Consider the following 22,391-nt stretch of genomic DNA (forward strand, 5'->3'; position numbering starts at 1 on the left):
GCAAATGGTAATATACTGTGACGACGTGCAAAAGACATCATAGTTATTTCTGCACAAGTCTGCTAAAAAACCCACGGTGATGCTAATAAAACCCAGTGTCCTTTCACTTTTGATGAATTGAATTGTCCCATGTCAATATGTTTCCTTCGCACTTCTGAACGAGGTTTAGGTTCGTACAGATCGACAATCAGCTTCCCTGTCTAAGACCATAATGTGGAAACCATAAGCCTGATCACAGGTCAGTATCAACGAAGTCATCTTCTAACAAATGCAATCAGCCTGCAGAAAAACACAGAGGTCAGAGTTGTTATCTGTGATGTCATCGGACCTGTAGGAATGCATATAGGCTTCAAAACACGATTTGATGGAGATGTGTTTGACATTAAGAAGGTGGCGTGACATAGCAAAGCACTTTAGGAGAAACCAAAGACGCGAGCAGCAAACTGAACCAAGAATGCAGATCATATGATCAACGTGTCTGTTGTGGAAAAAATGTATAGCTTGTAGATTTCAGCCAGAGGAAAGGTATATGGATTGTTTTACTACTTTTAACCGCTACGGCTTTCAGAGGGGCTGTGGTTTAGGTGTGAAGGTCAAGGGTTGAAACATCACTTTTGTCATCCCTTTTAAGATCTGAAACAAGTTACTGCCAGTGTGTTTATTCATTTAAACACTCCTAAAAAAAAAGGATTTGGACACTTATAGTTCAGTGCAATGTTGTTTTGGACCCCACTGACTTTCATTGTGAGGACAAAAACAGTTCAAATGTCTTCCTTTATATTCTACAAAAGTAAGTCATACAAGAATTTAATGATTTCCGTGCCTTACAGTCACACTTAAAAAATGTTTGAATGCCATTGCATTCGAAAATATCGGGGGAAAAATGGCATTTAAAGACAGAACGAGCTTAAAACGAAACTGTAGATTTAGTTAAGCATTGTATATTTAAATTTGTAAGTACAATAAACTTGATTGTTTAAGTAATTTCGACTTAAATTGCTTTAAAAATTTAGTTGAACTTATTTTGATGAGTTAAAGCAATGTAAAAACACGTTGTCATAATAACTTATTGATCATTTAATTTGTATCCACTAAAAATGATCAAAACACCAATTGATTAAGATAAGATGTCTCAGGGAAGTAAAGTTAGCTGCTCCTGCAGCATTTGAGCTCAGATGTCCCTTGTTTAGTTATCTAAGATCACGTGTTCACATAAAAGTGTGTCCAAATGGTCAAATAAGGGGACTGTACCCCTGGATATTACTCTGATGTGGACATGTAAACAGAACGCTAGCGTTTGTTATCCTTTCACCTCATTTAACTTTTTTCAGCAGTGATATTTCAAGATCACTCCGTCTCAGGCTTTGCTCTTAAGAACACACACCGCAAGAGGATTATATGCTAATTAACCATTGCCCAGAGCTATTTTCTTCCTGTGGGTTCTGGCAAACGAATGTATTTATAGGTCACTGAAGGTTGTTTAGTCCTATGCGCCTTCCCATGATTCTTTGCGTTTTAAAGAGACCATCAATGACTAGTTTGATTACACACAGATCGTCTGACGATTCGAGGCTGGGAAACATTCTTGGGTTCTTTTCTGCTAATTTGCGAACGATTGAAATGTTTAACATACAAAGAGAGATACGTATTGACAATATCCATCAATTCCCAAAAGGACGTAATCAGCAGGAAGATAAAAAAAAAACTTTATTCAGACAAATCTCACACAGACTGCCTTTGCAGCAAAAAGAGGAGGATGTTGAAGGCCAGATAAACAGCACTCCTTCAAGTATCAGCATGAGAAAGACATTTCGAGAGACATTACCATTACGGTAAAAGCCTCTCTCTCTCTAAAAAAAAAAAAAAAAAAGGGTAATGGGTACAGCCAAAAGAAACTACTTCACTAAACAACGACTGCCAGGCAGACAAGTCTTTCTTCTTTACTAAAATAAGGATTTGCCTCAATTTTGACATACCGGAGATCCTTTTCATGTCTGAATATTATTAAGAAGCATGTAGTCCTTAAAAAGAGTCTGGTGTGTTTTGGCACAGTTTCCTTTTCAACATAAATGAGTTATCCAAGGGTTTCAGCAATGGCCGTCGGTCCATTATAAGGTCGGTTGTAGTGGTTTTAAAGCAGCAAGAATCCCACACAGTATGCACGACACCAGCAGGGCTTTTCAAGACAGCATAAAATACATAGGAATGTTTCAGTTAAAGTCATCCAAGACTGAGCGCAGACAAAATCGTTTAGGGATCCTCATGTTCCAGTGTAATAATGCGTGTTACAGGAAAGGCAATGCATTTGGACAACTGTGTGGGCCATTCCCAGCAGTATCCTTCAAAGGTCCTGTGTTCAGCTTTTATCCTGTTATTTCCGCAGAGGGCCGAAAACCGAAGCGGGACGTAATCAGCCGGAATATTGAATTCGAAAAAGGTGTGTTGTATCCTTGGTGGTCTGTGGTTCTGTCAGGCTCAAAACTTCACACCCAATGCAAGCACTGAATATCCGGTGCCTTTATCCAACACCCCTCTCATGAAGCATGAAAATGCAATAAAACCATTTTAATATCGATCTTTTTATAGCCACATTGCAATAAACGATTGCATGCTAATAAAGTTTTATGTTCGGACTTGGAGGACAAAGTCTTGGCACTTCACTTCATGTAGTAATGGCTTTGGACCTCATTCGGGCTTATTTACTTCTCTATCAGCATAGCAATATATGTGTTGGTAACTCAAAATAACACAAATGTCGGGATCTATATGATGTTCCTCGGGGACACTTGGACAGTTTGTCCGATCAGAGGGTGACCTGGATCATGCGTCACAAAGATAAGCCTGAACAAAAGCCGGGCCGCAGCTGCCTGGCTTTTAAAAAGCTCTTCATATGACCCCAAACGTGCTGTCTATATGCCTCTGATGCTTTGCTTGGGTATATTATATTTATTGTGAAGCGGTACAAAGCACGATCTACTCTGACGTACTGTGTATTAAGTCAATTTGAGGAAGAGACTGACACGATTTGTCAAGTCAATGCCTATCGCACATCTTAGATAGCATAGAAATCTCTTTATGACTAACGATGGAGTAGGTCTCCTTATATAAACGCACAGCAGGAAAACATGGCAGGCCTTTTTATAGCCACAGCACACCGGCGAAATGCTTATCTCCTAAGATGAGTCTGACAAGAGGGAAACCCTCTTAAGGGGGAGATTACGTGTTCAAATCCCAGCTCTGCATGTATGTCCATCGTCTTAAGGCAGCTTTACCTCTGTGTAAGACTACAGTGTCATTAGCAATGGCCCATTTAGTTGTCCTTTTGTTTACATGCTGCTCTTTAAAGGTGCAATAGGTGATTCTCTATATACAAGAATATTTTTTGTTATGCTGGTTGAAAGGCTCCTCATATCCTGATCACTATTTTACAATATTTATCGTCTGTGGAAGGCGTAGGACCATAAAATGTTCGTTCAATCATTGCATATGTCATCAGCGCGTTCACATACGCTGTGCAAACTGTATATTACTGTTACTCACTGTACTGTAAAGTTCTCTAACCGGTGAATGGCACATGATGTAATCCAATAACGTTGTCTCCTGTCGTCTCGCTTCTGGCATGTGTTTTTGGAGGAGGCGTGGCTTTGGACGTCGATTTGCAGGGAGGCTGGAATTTCAATGCTAGCAGGCTAAAGTTAGCATTTCCCAGAACACATATTGCACCTTTAAGTTCGCAAAGTTGCAATTGATCATAGTGGGTGATTGAAAAGAGGCTAAAAGTGCACTAAGCTTATTTCTGGTGGTCAGATTGGACTCTGGTGGGGTGGGAGTGGCTTCTAATGGGCGTGGCTAATGGAGGAGTCTACAATGATGATATATTACCTAAATACACTCTTAAAAAATGGCACTAAAAGTGGTTCTTGGCTCGTGATCATAGGGGAACCATTTTTGGTGCTATGTAACACCATGTCATCTGTATATGGTAGCGGTGCTATATAGCACCTCAGTTATCCCAAAGAACCGCTGAAGAACCGCTGAAGCACCAAGATTGGTGCTATACAGCACTTTAAGTGGTTCCCCTATGATAGTGCCATATAGCACCATTTTTTTAGAGTGTACTTTCAGAAAGCCATCTAGAATCTAGAATTTGTGAAAAACTAAACCATAGTTTTTACATCACTTTTTGGTCCATATATTCTGCTAGGATTATGACTAATATTCCAATGGTTTGCTTTGTTAGTGGCATTTCGATATTTTCATGGTGTACAATACAAGTGCTTAGAAAAAAATATATTTCTTAGGTATTCCATGCAGTTTCGATACACATATACTGTACGTTTACATATTTTCATACAACATCCCGACTGTGATTCGTTTTCCCAGATACGAAGAGGATATACTGGCAGCCTGTTTCAGTAGAAAAACTGGTTTTCATGAACAATACTGAAGTTAATATGATATTGAGTGATCTGTGTTTTCCATTGCAACTGTTCCCAAGGTCCAGGTCTAGTGGAGTGTCCTCTGACTCTGATACGCGAGCAAGGCACAATTCAGCATGCAATGCTCCTGTAGCTTAGCGCCATTGCATGTTTTCGTAAGTGTCTCTCTCTCTCTCTCTCTTTTTTTTTTAAAGATTTTTCTTTGCAAACAACTTAAATAAATAACAAGTATATTTATACATTATACATAGACATGTATAAACTATATGCATTCCATATAACTTAAATAATAATTTATATTTATATATTTACAGGGAACAATAAAAAGACAGTGGTTGAGTTGCTGCAGTGTTTTTCACGTCCTGCGGTGTTTGCGTGAAAGCGCGCAGACGCACGAGGTGTCTATCCGTATCCAGCGCCAACCCACCCCAGAATGATCCTGAGTGAGGGCGCGTACGAAAGATTGCGAGGTTTTGCACTGCGAGTTCCAGTGCCTCTGGTCAATACCCAGACAGCCGCCCCTGTGGGTCTTTTCGGGGTCACATTTTGTCTCAAAAAAGAACTGCTTCATGTGCTTGCGGTTCGAGTTAAAGGACCCTAAAACCGTGACCCGTTGTCCTTTAATGTCCACGGCCGTGGTCTTGTCGGTCACCCACAGGCTCTTGCTCTCGCACACCGAGAGCTCAGCTCTGAAGCTTTTGTGCTCGGCGTAGCGCTTCTGCCGCGTCTTGTTGCCGTCCTGGTTATTGACGAAGTCGTTCATTAGGTAGAGCGGCGGCGGTTGCAGCGGAGGTCTGTCGCTCAGGAGCACGCGTGGCGAGTTGTAACGCTTGTGCTGACGCAGCAGCTCCGACAAGATGTCCGTCACGGGCTGGTAGAAGGCTGAGCTGACATTTTCCTTGTAGTCGGTCACTGCGGGTGTGTTTAAGGTGGAGGGAGGAAGGGCACCCTCGTCCTGCTTCTGTCGACTGCGGCTGATGTCGGCCTGCAGGAGCTTTATGATGAGCGTGTTGATGGGGTCCTGCGTGGGCCGCTGCTTGTCCATCGTAGAGGCTGAGATACCATAGAGGTACGCGAGGAACATCACGTACAGCAAGATGGACATCACTAGATTCACCTGTAAGATCTGCGAAGAAACAGAAGACGCTTTTGTAAGCACATGCTGGGGCAAAACAGTTTCCTTATAGTAGCAAACGAAAGCAATCAACTTCAGTTTGACAGCACTGAATTCTCATGAATCTCACTATTGACATGTTATATGACAAAAACAGTGGCACTTTTACAAAACATCTGCATTGCATCAGAGCACACAGTTAATGGGCCTGCGGTGAAAGAGGGCCTGCAGTGACATGAAGTTTGCAGGGCCTCCCTTATGGCATATTTATTTGGGCACCTGCCGCATCCATTTGGCCGGTGTGTGTTTTGTTACATGACTGAGAGCAACGGCATGAAACAGAAACCACAAAGTGCAAAACTCCCCAAGGTAACCTGTTATTAAGAAGAGTCTGCTAAAGCAATGGAGTGTCATTAGCGTACATGGTATAAAAGATTAGACGTTGTTTAAAGTGGAATCAAGCTCTTAAAAGGAAGTTTTATTTCTGCACTGGTATTTTTTTCCCATGCATTTATAGCTAAAAGGGACTAGAGCTTTTCAAGAATGACTTACATTTCAATTAGTTCTTCACACCCTTAAAAAATACAGCGTACAAAAGTCACCTTTTATGATATTTGACAATGCTTTTGAAGGATTCATATTAAAAGCATGGAAAAACCATAAAAGAAAAATAAAGTTCCATTTGTTAACATCAGTTAACTACATTAGTTAAAAGGTTAGTTCACCCAAAAAAGATTTACTCACCCTCAAGCCATCCTAGTTCTGACTTTCTTCTTTCAGACGAATACAATTGGAGATATCTTAAATAATGTCCTGGCTGTTACAAGCTATAATGGAAGTGAATGGAGGATTAGATTGATTTTGAAGCCCAAAAAATGCATCCAACATCATAAAAAATATCCACACAGCTCTGGGGGTTAATAAAGGCCATCTGAAGTGAAGCAATGCGTTTGTGTGAGAAAAATATCCATATTTAAAACTTTATAAACTAAAATAACTAGCTTCCAACAGACGCCTGTACGCATCGATTTACGGTGAAAGAGTAACCCATCACCTGACAAGGATAGAGCAAAACAAAACACCGGTCATGAATTAGAAGACTAAAACGAGAATTTTTAAAAGAGAAATGTTGGAGGATTTCCATATAAGAGAAGAGGGGCTTGAGTTTGTTGCCAGCCCTAATTGTTTGAACCGCGAGAGGCGTCAAAGTCGACTTGCGTAGGTTGTCTGCCGGAAGCTAGTTATTTTAGTTTTTAAAATTTAAAATATGGATATTTTTTGCACGCAAACGCATCGCTCCGCTTCAGAAGGCCTTTATTAACCCCCCCAGAGCCGTGTGGATATCTTATATGATGGATGGATGCACTTTTTTTGGCTTTAAAATCGAACTCTCTCTTCACGGCCATTATAATGCTTGGATTAGCCAGGATGTCTTGAGGGTGAGTAAATCATGGGGTAATTTTAATTTTTGGGTGAACTAACCCTTTAACATAATTGAACATACTTCAAAAAGCGTTTAATAATAATCAATTCCTACATTTACCAATACATTATTATTATACTCAAAGGTTGTATCTGTTAATATGATTGGTAGCACTTTATTTCGATGGTCCACTTTAGACATTCTAGTAACTATAAATAACTTTGTGACTTCATGTCAAATAACTTCCATTAGAGTATTAGATTGTCTGCTAACAGACCTTCTACTGACTTTAAGTACCTTTGCAAGGACGTCAACTTATTCTACTTACCTGAATACTAACACCTAACAGTCTACTACAGTAAAACCAACACCAAAGTCCCTTTAAGACAAGTCATTTCACTCGTCGGCCATCTTTGAAACACCTCTTGGGCATGCAAGTGCAGCTTCTATCTCTTTGAATGGGGAAACATCAAATTCTCCAAAACTGTTCACCAAGCTTACGATTAGATTTCATATTTGAAATCACAAATGAATTCTGACAACTACTAAACTACTAAACGCTCGAATCATGACAAAAAAATTGCATTTTTCAGCCTGGACAAAGCTACACCTGTTTCTATAGCAACCAGAGCATCTATTGGCAGCTGCGGTGACGCAATGACTTTATTAATCAGCGATTGGCTCTTTAATTTAGAAGGCGGGGCTTATTCGCCATATTGGGCATCGCCATATTGTTTCCCAGTCACAAGTAATCGGAGTGCACCGTCTTCCTATATATAACGTCTTTGTTAATACTCTAATGTCTGCTAGTTGACATGTAGTTACAAAGTTACTTATAGTTAGTAGAATGTCTGAAGTGGACCATCGAAGTAAAGTGTAACCATATTATTTAATAAACCTGAGCCAACATGAACTAAGAACAAATGTTTTTGTTTTTTTTAAGAGCGTTAACAAAGATGAATAAATACTGTAACAAATTGATTGCTCATTGTTGGTTAATGCATGCATTAATATGACTTTATTGTAAAGTGTTACAATCCTCCTTTAAAGGCATTTTTGGGTGAACTACTGTATTCTTTTAACACATGATTATTGCCTTTTTTTCCAGCTGTTTGTGATATTTAGTGAAGATTCTCATGCTAAATAAGGTAAGACTTGTGGTCGAACAATTACAGTTAAAAGCCTTTCCATTTTCCTTTCAACAGTTAGCAAGCGGTTTGCTTGGCAATTATCAGATGCATTACTTTCCTAGTATGACATGGGTCAGCTAGGCATCAGTAAAACTATGCATTCCTCCTCTGTTCTACCTGAATAATCAGACAGTGACTTGTTGCTTTCATGTTTTGTTTCAGATGAACGTCTCCATTGTGGCTCACTTAAAATCATATTGATAAAACAAGTTAGTATGAGCCACGGCACCCACATCTTAGTGTCAAACCCAGAGAGGTTAACACTAAACCGTCGACTATAGTGCAAAGTGCAGCAATTGAAGACTAATGATGACACTGATACACTGAGACAGAGGTGATGCAGACAGTCAGCGGTTACAGCTGCTACATCAAAGGGCCATTTGGCAAGATGTCTAATGAAAATAAATATCAAGTGTGCTCCCTGATCTTTACAATGCCCCGGGTGCCTCTATATCTTTTTTTTTTCTGAACCACATGTCTTGCTGTCGAAGAACCGCAGGGTTTGGGAGGTCTTGGCATGGTGGGTCATAATGTCATGGGATGCTCGGTTTGTTACATAAACGATTGGTTTTAAATTAGACTTTGGTGACGAAAAACGAACATAAAGACTTCTTGTTCTGCAGGAATGTTTGATCTTTTATCATTTGACATTGAGTTCGTTGTAGTTCACCTTATTATCTAATTCGTCATTGCTGCCACAAGCGCAAGTTTGCAGCCGATTCGGCGTACTTTCAGCACTGACCTTTGTTGATTGTCCGATCTCTTTAATGGACAGGATGAGCATATGAGGGAGTGAGAATCAGAGGAGATTGTTTATCACTCTGTCCTCATTATCGGCCAATAAGCAGTGCTAATTTCGCTTTTTGGCAGGGGTGATGCCTGCAATTACACGTTGATGCTTCAAAAGAGGGGCGCGACAAAGTCACCTTACAGGCAGCGGCGTAGAAAATGAAGCAGCGGGTTTTATTGCCTTTGCGGTTTCATTTTTCTGCCTCTGTAGTTGTTGGGTAAACGTGATTAGATTTGAGGGACAAGTTTATAGTTTATGTCAAGTTTAGGCTTACAACCAGGGTTAAAGGGTTAGTTCACCCAAAAATGAAAATTCTGTCATTAATTACTCACCCTCATGTCGTTCGACACCCGTAAGACCTCCGTTCATATTCGGAACACAAATGAAGATATTTTAGTTGAAAGCTGATGGCTGAGAAAGGCTTCACACAGGCCTCCATTGGCATTCAGTACATTGACACTTCCAATATCCATGAAAGGCACTTAAAACGTTGTTACAAAGTCTATCTCACCACAGTGGCTCTACAATAATTTTACGATGCAACGACAATAGTTTTTGTGCGCAAAAAAAAAATCAAAATAACACCTTTATCCAACTTGTTCTCGACTTCCGTGTATGCCTCCACGACGCATGCGCGAGAATATGACGCAGATCCGGCGTTCGGACATATGACCCAGAAGCGATTTGTTTACGAGCAGAGGAAGACGCGCGTGTCTAAGCTGTTGGATTCTACATTGATCGTGCTTTAGGTCTCGGCGTAGTGCTCAAAATGGGGCTTAAGTGTGTATTTCATGGATTCCCGAACGCCGGCGCTACATCATATTCTCGCGCATGCGTCGTGGAGGCACACACGGAAGTCGAGAACAAGTTTGATAAAGGTGTTATTTTGATTTTTTTTTGCGCACAAAAACTATTGTCGTCGCATCGTAAAATTATTGTAGAGCCACTGTGGTGAGATAGACTTTGTAACGACGTTTTAAGTGCCTTTCATGGATCTTGGAAGTGTCAATGTACTGAATGCCAATGGAGGCCTGTCTGAAGCCTTTCTCAGCCATCAACTTTCAACTAAAATATCTTCATTTGTGTTCCGAATATGAACGGAGGTCTTACAGGTGTCCAACGACATGAGGGTGAGTAATTAATGACAGAATTTTCATTTTTGGGTGAACTAACCCTTTAAGTGCTTATTGACCTCATTCCCCTCTGATTTTAGGGATACATTATGGGTAGGGTTAGGTTTAAGGGTAGGGATATGGTTGGGACTAAATTTGTGGACAGGAATGTTGTTCTAGGAAAATTTGAACATGTCTTGTATGGCAAAATCACGTTGCTAGAAGTTCACAACAACCACATTATTGAAGTTATTTCAACTGCAGTAGAATTTAGCAGGGCATCAGCATAATTCCAGGGTGAACTAATAAGCTAAATTTGATAAACCAAATCTAATTTTCATTTGCAGGAAAATAAGCTAGACACAAAGGGATACAATTAGCACTAAATTCTCAGGCAGAAAGTCAAGAATCAAAACAAGGCCAACATACAACATCCCTGCAATAAAACTCCTTTTATGAGTATTTGTTCAAAATAAAATGTATTATTTTACCATAACAGCTCTTAAAAATGTATACAGGCTTACAAAAACCCCACTCTAACTAAAACTTAGAGTTACGTGACTATCCCAGACGGCCTGCGACAATGAATGTGTATTGATTACAGATTTGTTGCAATGTTTGCATTTGAACAACACACCATCTCTCTGTGCGACATTCCCATGTGCACTTTAATTGAGAACAGCCAACGCTGAAATTTGCTCCGTGCTTGTCTACACTATTTGCGTCTCGTACCTCATAAAACTTATAGCCTCCGGGGAAAAGTGTACAAAAGCACAAGATTCCCTTCCCATTTGGGCTCATTCAGGTTAACACAGGGTGGAAATTTACTTGGAACTTTAGACCAGGGTTGAACAGATAATCTTCTTCATCCTCTTAAGTGCGATCAAATGCTTGGCTATGTTTGTATACGTCCATTAAGCTTTTAAAAGGGTTCTTCTTCATTAAGCTGCAAAAATTGCCCACAATGAGCAACTTGGTCACGTTAAAGTCAACTGGCTTCTATTAAAGCGTAATTTATAGCACAACAAATAATGTGATAGAAACACATGCACTCGGATCCGTTTCGCCCATGTTTGAAAAGATAATCCTTTGCATCCTCTTAACTGCTCTCAAACACTTAGCTGTGTTTCTTCATGTGCGGCAAACATTGTCAGAGACCTTCTGGGAAGCACGGCTAATGCAATCCCTCGCTAAACTAACAGCAGTTTAAGGTTTGATCCATTCAGAGGGCCTTTTCCTCTCAAACTCACATTAAAGAGCTCTGACCCTTTAAAAAAATGACATATTTCTTTATGTGCTTTGCTCTGTCGTGTTGCATAAACGCAGGAAGTTCTTGTCTCACAGGAGCACAGATGTGCATTCATGTCTCTTCATGGATGAACAGCAGCTTAAACATTCTTCTTCGAGAAAGAGGTTTGGTAAGGGGAGATGGGGCTTTTTTTGTTCTCTTCTAACATCACAAATGATAGCAGATCAGCCCGAGACACTGACTCAAGCTAGGCTTCTCAATTTCTATGCAAAAAAGTTGCAGTAGGCTATGCTACTGCTACTATGGAGTAGCTCACGTTCATTCAATGTAAACGTCCATGCTATCTGTAGCTATATCCACTCAGTCCACTTCTACACATTTAAACATAAATATGCTTTTTTTTTCTTCAGTGAGACACAAAAGGAGAAATTTGAAGAATCTGTTTACAGCACACAATGACTCTAAAAAGAACAAAACACTTCTTAAGTCACATAATAGCTATGTATGACCGAAATTGAAGCCGTTTAAAAAAAACTGCACCAGTACAAATTTGTGCTGTTGAGAAGATGGGAAGGTTTCGAATGAATTGTTCTTTGTTCCTCACACAGTGTACGACTTCTGAAGACTTTTGAACTACTTTTATGGTGCTTTATATGAACTATTGTGCGAAAGGATTAAAAAAACCCTGCGTATTAGTTTGCATTTTGCAATGATATCAGGGGAGAGAACTGTTATTTTTAGGTGAACTTTTTCTTTAACTACTTATGCTCTGGGACCATTTTTGGGGATTTCTGCCTTGATTTGGCCTACCCAAATTGAAAAGCTTCCCACATACAGTGGTCTAAATACACAATTTTGGTGTCATTTTACAGGAAACCCTTTGAATTTACATAAACCACTGCTAAAAGTGTTAAACATTTAAATATTTGTTGTCTGGGCTGCCTAATAACTAAATATACTAAATAAATAAAAACAATTTTACATATGTGACCCTGGACCACAAATCTGGTATCTGAGGGTGCAAAAAAAATCGATTTTTGAGAAAATCGCCTTTAAAGTTGTCCAAATGAAGTCCTTAGCAATGCATATTACTACTAATAATAAATGTTTGATATATTTACGGTAGGAAATGTTACTAAATATCTTCATGGAACATAATCTTTACTTAATATCCTAATGATTTTTGGCATAAAAGAAAAATCTATCATTTTGACCCATACAATGTATTGTTGGCTAACGCCACAAATATACCCTTATGACTTGTTTTGTGGTTCAGGGTCACAAATGGTTAATGCACAATAATAGAAGTTATATAAAATAATATTTATATTGACTTAAAGGTCTAAAGGATATTTAAGGGAGTTGCAACACTTTAAACAGATGAAGCAAAGACAAACTCACTACAGTGCAAGTCAGGGGGAAAAATACATCAAGATGCCTCAATACAGTTCATGTACAAAAAAGAATGTAGGCTAAGTTACTTGTTATTGGATAAAAGTTTTGCATTTGGTAACATTCTGGTTAAAACGCCGGCAAAGTGTCAGTTACAGCGGTTTAAATCACTCAACAACCTCTTTTGCTCGACCCAAATTGTGCATGACATGAAAGTGGTGAATTAATTCCCTGGGAGGCAGTTCCACACACACAACCTCCAAACCAAACCACACCAGACTGTTTTAAGCGCCTGGAATGACACTAAATTCATGTGATTGGCCTAGTCAGCTGATAATGGACTCTAGGTTGCTTTCTTCGGAATGCCCAAATTTGTTGATGCCCCTAATCCACTGAAACTAGGTCGGAGAAGGGAGAAGCTGTCCGCGTATTTTGAATAATTAAGAAAAGTCCAAGCGCTATCAAGTTCGAAACACAAATTGCAATAAACAGAGTAATTCCAATAGGGTCCTCACACATGATGAGCTGTTAGGCACGTACTGTACAAGCTCACCCATTCAGGCGTTTTTTTCCATTTTTGCTAAGACGTAATTGATGGGCAGTGCTGATAGCGATGTTAGCACCATACGACACATCTACTGGCTATAAAAATTATGCAATATTTGAATTCCTGATTGTATGTCGGGATGCTGCTGAATCAAGAATTGCTCTAGGAGTGGAGTGATCTTCAGCAGATCAGAGGGGATATTGTTCTTAAATCACCCTGGGTCCTGTTTACTCTAGTACTGCGCTTCCTCAGCCAAAACTGATGCGTTAAAGGCGATAGATAACAACCCAACAACCTCCTCAACAAAATGCTTTGTGTTTCATCCCAAACACAAGAGAGCATTGTTTAAAATCTCACAAGAATATAGCCTCAGAAGTAAATTACCTCAGAAAACGACATCAAGAAATTCCTTTCATTTACACACAACTGACTCTCACACAAACTGTCCTGCGCAATCAGTTTGATCCAAGCAAAAAAAAGGAACTGCTTTTTATATAACCTGAGTCTTGTGATATCAATGCATGAACCTTTTCTATATTGGTAGCAGTTTCTCTTACACTGGAAAACAAAGGTCCTGGCTATCTAGCCAATATTTCATAATGACATAATATCAAACTATAAAACAGCACTCAGTGAACTCTTATTCCAGGACACGGGAGCATTAGCCGTCAAAATCTGGTCCTTGATCTCCTTTAACTGGTTTAGGCCACTCGATGCACAGCTCTGCACTTGCCTTCAGGATTAATCCACATAAACACTTGTGGTTTCCTTCATTTTAGAAACATCAGTCGAGTCAAGTTTTTAATGTTGTTTAAATGTCTATGTGGTGCTTTCAGACAAACTATTTGCAAATTCTTAAGTCAACACCATTGACACCAAAGACAATCGCTGGCGTTTCTGACGTCACAAACTACTTTGTAACCAATCACGTCACGAGGCTTTAGCATTTCATTAACTATTCTCTGAAGCAGTGGATTCTCAAGAAGAAAATGGGGTAACACTTTATTTTGATAGTCCACTTTAGCTATTCTATTGACTATAAGTAACTTTGCAACTACATGTCAACTAACTGTCAATAGAGTATTTGTAGGCTGTCTGATTAATATTTACTAAAACTTTATTTTGTTGGTCCCCCAACAGACATTCTACTGACTATAAGTAACTTGGCAACTACAATTCAACTTCTTCTAATAACCCGAACCCTAACACCTAACCATAACCTACCAGTCTACTGACAGTCAACTAATACTCTGATGACAGTTAGTTGACATGTAGTTGCAAAGTTACTTATAGTTAGTAGAATGTTTAAAGTGGACTATCGAAATAAAGTGTAACCAAAAAGGGTATACATCCTGGTATATTTTTCTGTTGATTTGAAAAATCGTGTACATTTAGCAATATAGCAGGTGAATTATGTATACAATGTATATTACGATATTATGATGAACTATATGCCTTTCTCCACTGATGTTTGTTCAAAACGTTTCTAAGGATACTGATTTTTATAAGCCAGATTGAGATGGCGAACAGGAACATAGTTTGTGTAACATTAGCAACACATTATTAGCTGTTTGATAATGCAGTCAAGCCGAAGGCTAATCATATTAATTACGTTATGTGTCTGACGCTGTAAAGAGCGATACCATTGTGCGGAGTTTACTACAGTAACTTGAGTAAAAGAGCTGGTGTGAGTGAGTGGAGGCGGGGCTAATTTGCATATTCATGAATCCACGTATACTAAAATGAAGCAAGGGTGAAGTTACATTCAAAGCTATTTTAAGGCGTGAATAATTTTTTTCACAGGAGAAAAAAAAAACGTTTTCATGTAATTTGTGATCAAATATGAGTTTTAAGGGATAAAATGATTGACTACAGAATAATTTGCATTCATATTTATACCTTGTTTTCGACTACAGTGGAAGTCCAAACCTAGTTGTGCATCAACAGAATAGCATGCCCATGCATGACAGGTGTTAATCTCCCACAGCACTGTGTCAGTGGCCTCGGCATCGGGGCTCCTTCACCACCTACACAGATCATCTAAGACTGGCCAAGGAGGCTTATAACTCCCTGAGCTTTTAACTCCTAGAGGATTGGCCTGAGATTAGCAACAGCCTTCACACCACCCAATGCACCATTTAACACACCGTTCAGCCCAGCTCGCTGCGCACCTCAGTCTAGATAATAAAGATATTGGAGTTGCACGGTCAACATGCACAGGACAATTTCAGCAAGCATTGACTAATCCGCACGTCGGGACGTTCCTGGGTCAACATATTTTGTACTGATGTATGTACATACATTTCTGTCTGAAAATGTAATGTTAACCATATCCCTACCTCAAAATATAACCCTACCCATAACTTATCCCTAAAATCAGACGTAAACGAATAACACTGATGTAGAAGCACTTAACCCTGGTTGTAAGCCTTGACTTTAAACTTGACCCTCAAATCTGATTGGTTGATTGGAATGTTGTTCCAGGAACATGGTGCACTTGGTAAAATCAGGTTCTTTGACTAATCCACTCAATGGCCAGTTTGCAATGATAAACTGACAATTACACCAAATATGAATTTTCTACTGTATCCGTCAAAATACAATACATTCAGAATCTACAGCCAGTTTCCCGTTCTTAGGGTCTTACTTTCGGTCAGACAGCAATTGAAATCTTAAAATGAGCATTAGACTTCGAGCATATGCAAGGGCCATGTGTCCAACCAGAGAATAGCAAGACAATCTACTGTGAATCGTTGCCCTGAGCTAACAGATATACTTTGTATACTTCAGGTCACAGGGGGTTTTAACTTTTGGAAGTTTTCCATTCAGGCACATGATGAACTGTTTGGCTATTGTTTGAGATCGAAACATGTACATACATGCCACTGACTGTCTATAAATAGTACAATGAAACGGAGAATACAATATAAAAAGGTAAAAAGCCACTTTAAAGTTGCTGCTCTCGAAGCAGCGCATTGGCACATTGAAAGCATCATGCAAAATGACATGCTATCCAATGCATCTTATGGAATGAATCAAGAGGACATGACATTATGACCGCACATATTTCTCTTGTGTTTCAGAAGAGCTCCCCAAGTTGATGGACTCAGGATGGCTTAGGAGGCAGCGTGCCAGCGGAAGAAATCCACCCAGGATTTTCAAAGAAGAGCGTCTAAACTCTAATGCTGTCCAATTGCCTCCAGATGTTCCCCTAAAAGAGTGTGTAGACCCCCCGTCTGGACACTCTCCATCTCTGACCTGCACTAACTTCCATCTGGATTCATGCTGTGCGTGCACACATCTCGGGTTAGTTCTGAACGGTTGTGAGATGTAAGACATGACCTGCAGTGTTTGAAAACCCATCAAGTGGCTGCATTTATTGCAATCAAGAAAATGTCCGCAGATGCACGCTGACTTCGCCCATTACGTTCAGAAGACAAACAGTTGAGATGTTATAATTTATAGGTGTCAAAGGTTTTCAGACTTTCAATATCGTAATTAGACGAGCTGTGTAAACCGTCAGCTCAGAGTACGTATACACAAGTATTAGTTTACTCCAGGTCACATTTAGCATGTTTTATGAAGCATGCTAGCTCATGTCATGTTGTCGAAGTTCAGTGCCCCATGATGGAGTCGTTCAGTGTACGGGACGCATTGCAGCTGTTTGGCCTTCTTGGCAGCTGGTGTCAACGCCTCCCTTAACAACGTTCTTTCAGTCGGCATGTGTTTCTGGAAAGTTCTGATATTCGGCCTACGCATTGAATGGTATATTCTATGACAAGTGTGAGTTAATATAATAAATGTGCATGTTAAATTAGAATGATTACAACACCAGTAAAGGTCTAAATTGGAACTTCCTTAGAAGTTATAGTTACCATCTTGGTCTCACAAGCAGGCTTTAACAGAAGAACAATAGTTCTTTACATTATTTTCTTCGAATTACCTTGCATACATTGCAACTGGTGTTGAAACATTTTCCTAAAACCAGCCATGATTACAAGCCTCTTTTAATGGCTAATTAAAAATACAAAAACGTCAAAGTCAGGTGTCTTGGAGCCATAAAACAGACTATTATGTGGGTCTGGGAGTCATTAGCGATTATCCTGGATTTTATAGTAAAAGTAAACAGAAAACGCTCTCTGTTTGACATGAGACTGCCAAACACAACAGTTAGTGTAATTAACACATCTTGGGGTTTGTAACGTGATCATGTTAGATGGTTGTTTTGATGTAATGTGATAGACGGGTGTTTGGCAGCTGACAGCAACACTTTGTCAAGGATACAAACTACAAAAGGTGTAGCTACTTCCACTCAGCAGGGTTGATATGTCTACCGTGGCTTCATGTTTAATGCATCTCACCTCACGACACTTACAGAACACATGATGTATTCTGGACATGTTCAGGCACACTTAAGACAAGACATTTTTCTTTTTAGGGAAAAATGGGGCTTAAGTATATCCAGTTTCTATTTTAAATTTGAGTGCTACATGTAATCGGTCGTAATTCGATGTAATTCGAACTAGGGTCTCCAGTGTGGGAAGCCGGCACACTTACAAGAATGCTAAAGAGTTTACACACGCAGCTCTTACTGTCCTACGTTACACTCACTCCCATCTGGGTCACGGCACCAAATGTAACCGATCCTACTTGACCGGCTCTGAGCGGGATTTGAACCGTGGTCTCCATGTGGGTGGCGGGCGCGTTAACAAAGGATGCTAAAGACGCAGCATCTAGCATCCGTCGCTAGCGCACCTCGAGATCAGGGGAGTGAGGTTTAATCGCGCAGCTCTTACTGGCCTATGTCCGTTAAACTCCCCTAAACCTCACTCCCACCCGGGTCACGGCACCAAATGGGACCGGTCCTTCTTGACCTGCTCCAAGTGGGATTCAAACCGGGGTCCCCGTTGTGGCAGGTAGGCGCACTAACAAGGACGCTAAAAACCTTACCTTCACTACTCTCACCAGCTGGCCTCCATTACACCCACGTTGGGTTTTCATGTTTTATGGGGACTTTCCATAGATCTAATGATGATTTTTATACTGTACAAAATGTATATTCTATCCCCAAACCCTAAACCTACCCATCACAGAAAACTTTAAAAAAAAAGAAAAGCAAGAAAAGCATTTTTACATTTAAAAAAAACATCACTTAGTAGGATTATAAGCTGTTTTCAACATGGGGACCAAAAAATTTCCCCACAAGGACAAGGATAGCCATCTTTGAGGGATGCATAGGGTTTACCTGAACCACACACACACACACACACACACACACTCATGACTACATTATCAATTATATTTTGGCAAAAATATTGGCAATAACCCATTTTTGTGAGGGCTGTGTGGTTATAAAATGTCTAGACATCAACCACAGGTTATCCAAAACCATCATTACCACAACATGTGCTGAACATTTCTGGTAAAATTGACTATTTATTGTGGTAACGGTATTGGTTAATTTTTCTGGAGCAATCTCTCGCTTGTGATTAAAGATGGATGCTACTGTACAAACCTCAGTACAGGTGTCTCACTCTAATGCCTCTATTAAAGGGTAATATTAACAGCCACATATGGAAATGCACAACCAAAGTCTGCTATAGTTTCTTGTCAAAACAGCATTTGCTGTTCTAGCCGGAATAGTGCAGGTAAAAGCCTAAGTATGAAAGAGATTACCCAGCATGCCATGCTCCCATGTTCTGCCACACAATATCGATGCTGATAAGGTAAACGTAACAGAAAATAATGGAAATGGGATTGCAAATTCTATGCTAAGATGTGCAATTTGCATCAATATGCATTATCACTAGCTCAACCAAAGGTTTTTTTCTATACAACAATCAATAGTGTACAAAGTTAAGAGTTACTAAGATATGCTCCATTTCTTTTAACCTGGCCTTGATGAATGATGCATTTAGGCCTGGCTGCCATATGTCATTTCTATGATGGGTCTGTCGGTGCAGTGAACTGACAGCTCAGACTCTGTAACCTGTTAGCATAGCGTGCCTTCTAAAATATAAAACCAGCTAGGACATGTTTATCAAGATGGAAAATATAATTACATTTGTTACAGACAAACAACCACGTTCAATCTGTCTGCATGATTTGGGATTCATAAGGTATTCTATAATGAGACAATCCATATATGGTCACCGTTTTGAATTTCCCAGAGTTTAAACATAGTGACCAAAAAAAACAAAAAACGTTTTTGGGTATGAGTGACCCATGATAAAGTTGAGGAGACCCCTTGACAGCCAGCCAGCATTTTTAAGCCGTTCCCATTTTACAGTGATGGAGCTACACAGAAAAATAAGGATGTGCTGGAACTGGTCCCGAAAATTTACCCCCGCAGTTTTTAGAGCCATTGCACTGATGAACTCAAACCACTGAAAGTCAACCACAAGCCTGGAAGTGTTTCAAAGCCGCAATAATGGAGAAAATCACACAAGTGAATTGGTTCTCCTGTTATCTAGTCTATTGTGTACACAGTTTTAAAAATCTTGTCTAAATGAGGTATTTATTCACATATAATTAATGAAGAAACTGGAAACTTTGCATATAAAGTGTAATTTATCAAATTCCATAATGACTCCAGACTAGAGAAAACGCTGTAAATCCTCAAATAGTGCCAAGGGTTCACCACAGTCATGTCACATATTTCTTTTGACACATGTTCACCAGTAAATATAAATTATTTGCATTAACCCTTTAACCTCCTCGTCAGTGAATGCCTTGTGTCAATTCCTTTATTTGACAGATGCTTGTTTCAGGAGCATGCCTGCACAAGACTTGCCTCCACACACACAGCAGGGAAACATAAGCAGAAACACACAGGCTGGAGGAAACAGGGCTATCAAATACACAAGTTGGGGGGGGGGGGGGACAAAATATGCCAGCAACTTCCAGTTGAGGAACAAGAAGAGCAATAACTTGAACTCACAGAAAAACCTGAAGGGCTTCGAAAGCACTGGCCAATAGCATCTCCAGCACAGATTTATGTGGATTATCTATTTTAGGGATTGTCTGCCAATCTCAGCCAGCTCTCGGAGGAAAGACGAAAGAGCAAAGTGTTTCTTCTAAGACACATTTAAGAAGATTTTAATGCATCAAATGAGTGCATCTGAAAAGATAGATGTAAAGTTATGCATTTAAAGTTGCTTCACGCAGAGATATAGGCTACAGACAAATACGCATTAGAAGATCGTATTAAAAGTCTCCTTGAAACGGAAAAAAAAAGTTTTCTTGGCAATCTATTGTTTTGTGCATAAAGAGAAGAGCACTATGTGAAAGGTAAGAAGTGAATTTGCCCGTACTGGTTTTCAGTTCAGCCCGAGGCGCATAGCAGTTCAAATTCTTCCCAAATACACAAATGCGCTGAAAGTTCCAAAGACGCGTTAACGCTAATGTTTTTTTTAATAGCATTCCAAATTACGGAGTTGTTGTTCTAGAAAACGCCTTGTTTGACAAACACAACTTTTTCAATGGCAAATCGCACAGAAAACTGTCCTGGAGAACGAGCGCAAATGCGCACCCGTGCCAGGAGCCTTCCAGATTACCACCAAACGATAAATGGAAGCAGTTGGAGCAAACAAACTTTGAAAGGATACATACCGTAATAAAGGTAACCATAGCATCGGTGAGGAAATATGCAGCAGTGCCGACATGAAGGTAATGAGTTGATAACGAATCCTTTTCGAAAGTTTCCAGCTAGAAAGCGCGCGGTGCGTGCTGTGAGTCCTACTGGCGAGTGCAGCGCGCAGATCTCTCTCTCCCTTTCTCTCTCTCTCTCTCTCCCCCTCTCTCTCTCTCTCTTTATCTCAACAAGCATAATCTACTCTCCTGTGCACATCCAGCATGGACAGATGGCTTTTATAGGGTTTCTGTACTTATCCAAAGTGATGCTGTTCTCATTAGTCAATCATGCATTGGTAACTCTAAAAACTTTTTATGTTATTAATAATATTAACAAGCATTGTGCAGTACACAATGCCCAGTTAGGCATTAAATGCTAGTAAATTAAACACATTGAAATTACTTTTATTCATATTGACTATATTGCTCTGAATTTTATGTTTTGTGATGAAGCCTGCGATGAAGATTTCTTAAAGGGAAAAAAGTGCATCAGACGTCTCCTATGTGGATCTATGTGAGCAAAATTTGGCAAAATAACCAGTTCCAGTTGCTTATTATAGGTTTAATTCTTCATATTTGCTTGGTAACTAAAGAAACCTGCACACCTTCTCATCTACTCAAATTGGTGTAAAAACTTGTTCAAAAGATTTTAATAACTAGGTATGGCAGCCAATTGAAGGAGAAAAAAAAATGTTGAAAAATTAATGCACAGTTTGAGCTCACGGGCATTAAGCGTGACTCAGCCGAGATAATCATAGTTGAGACTGTCGTAGTATATGCATATTAGAAGAGTAGACTGAGAACACAAATGATTTTATAATGGGCAGGGACAGGAAACACTCAACAACCCTCTATAATCCACTTCTTTCTTCTGTTGGTTGACCGTTTGTTGGAGATGTTTGTGGAGAACGACATCTTGAGCTTTTCAAGGATATCGAGGTATACCCAATAACCGTCTGACAACAAACACACTAGGACAGTCAAATAGAAAAATAAAAGACATGTCTCTCCCATGTCTCATCATTTCTTTTGTTTGCTCTGAACAGTCATGGTCAATAGTTGATCCATATTCATATTGTAAACCAGAACATTTAATACTGCAGGGAGTTGCATCTTTTCTAGACTGAGCCAATCACCTGAGCCGTAAATGTCATAAACTAATTACAGACCCTTTTTTTTTATTATCAAAAGCCACTCCGCAGGTAAAAAGAACAACTTACCTTTTAATATTGGTGTGAACTTCATGAGACTTCCTGAGTGTGTTTCTTCATTTTTTTGTATGGCTATGGGACATCAAAAGAGAGAGGTTTTTGGCTAAAGGGTTATGACGTTGCTCTATGTCTCAATGTGGGACAAATCTGCCTTTATGACGTTTTCTGTTCATGCGCAGTCATGACACAACCAGTAGTTGCCCCCCCGGAAGTTGTAGCACTTCCTCAGTCTTTTCCCCAACCAGGAAGCTGATGCTCAATATTCATGAAGCAATCAGTTTAGGACATATTT

General features: G+C 39.7%; 1 protein-coding gene across 1 annotated transcript; it reads right to left on the minus strand.

Annotated features, from left to right (window-relative positions):
• Positions 1-1,696: 1,696 nt before the first annotated feature.
• ntf3 (neurotrophin 3) lies at positions 1,697-21,101 on the minus strand. Its single transcript, XM_079816724.1, has 2 exons — positions 20,868-21,101; positions 1,697-5,565 (listed from the first exon to the last, which is right to left on the minus strand). The coding sequence occupies exons 1-2, from the start codon at positions 20,883-20,885 to the stop codon at positions 4,795-4,797; spliced, it is 789 nt and encodes a 262-aa protein (XP_079672850.1). The 5' UTR covers positions 20,886-21,101; the 3' UTR covers positions 1,697-4,794.
• Positions 21,102-22,391: the final 1,290 nt, after the last annotated feature.

This window comes from Gobio gobio (genome assembly GCF_949357685.1).
Source record: "Gobio gobio genome assembly, chromosome: 5".
Taxonomy (NCBI): Eukaryota; Metazoa; Chordata; class Actinopteri; order Cypriniformes; family Gobionidae; genus Gobio; species Gobio gobio.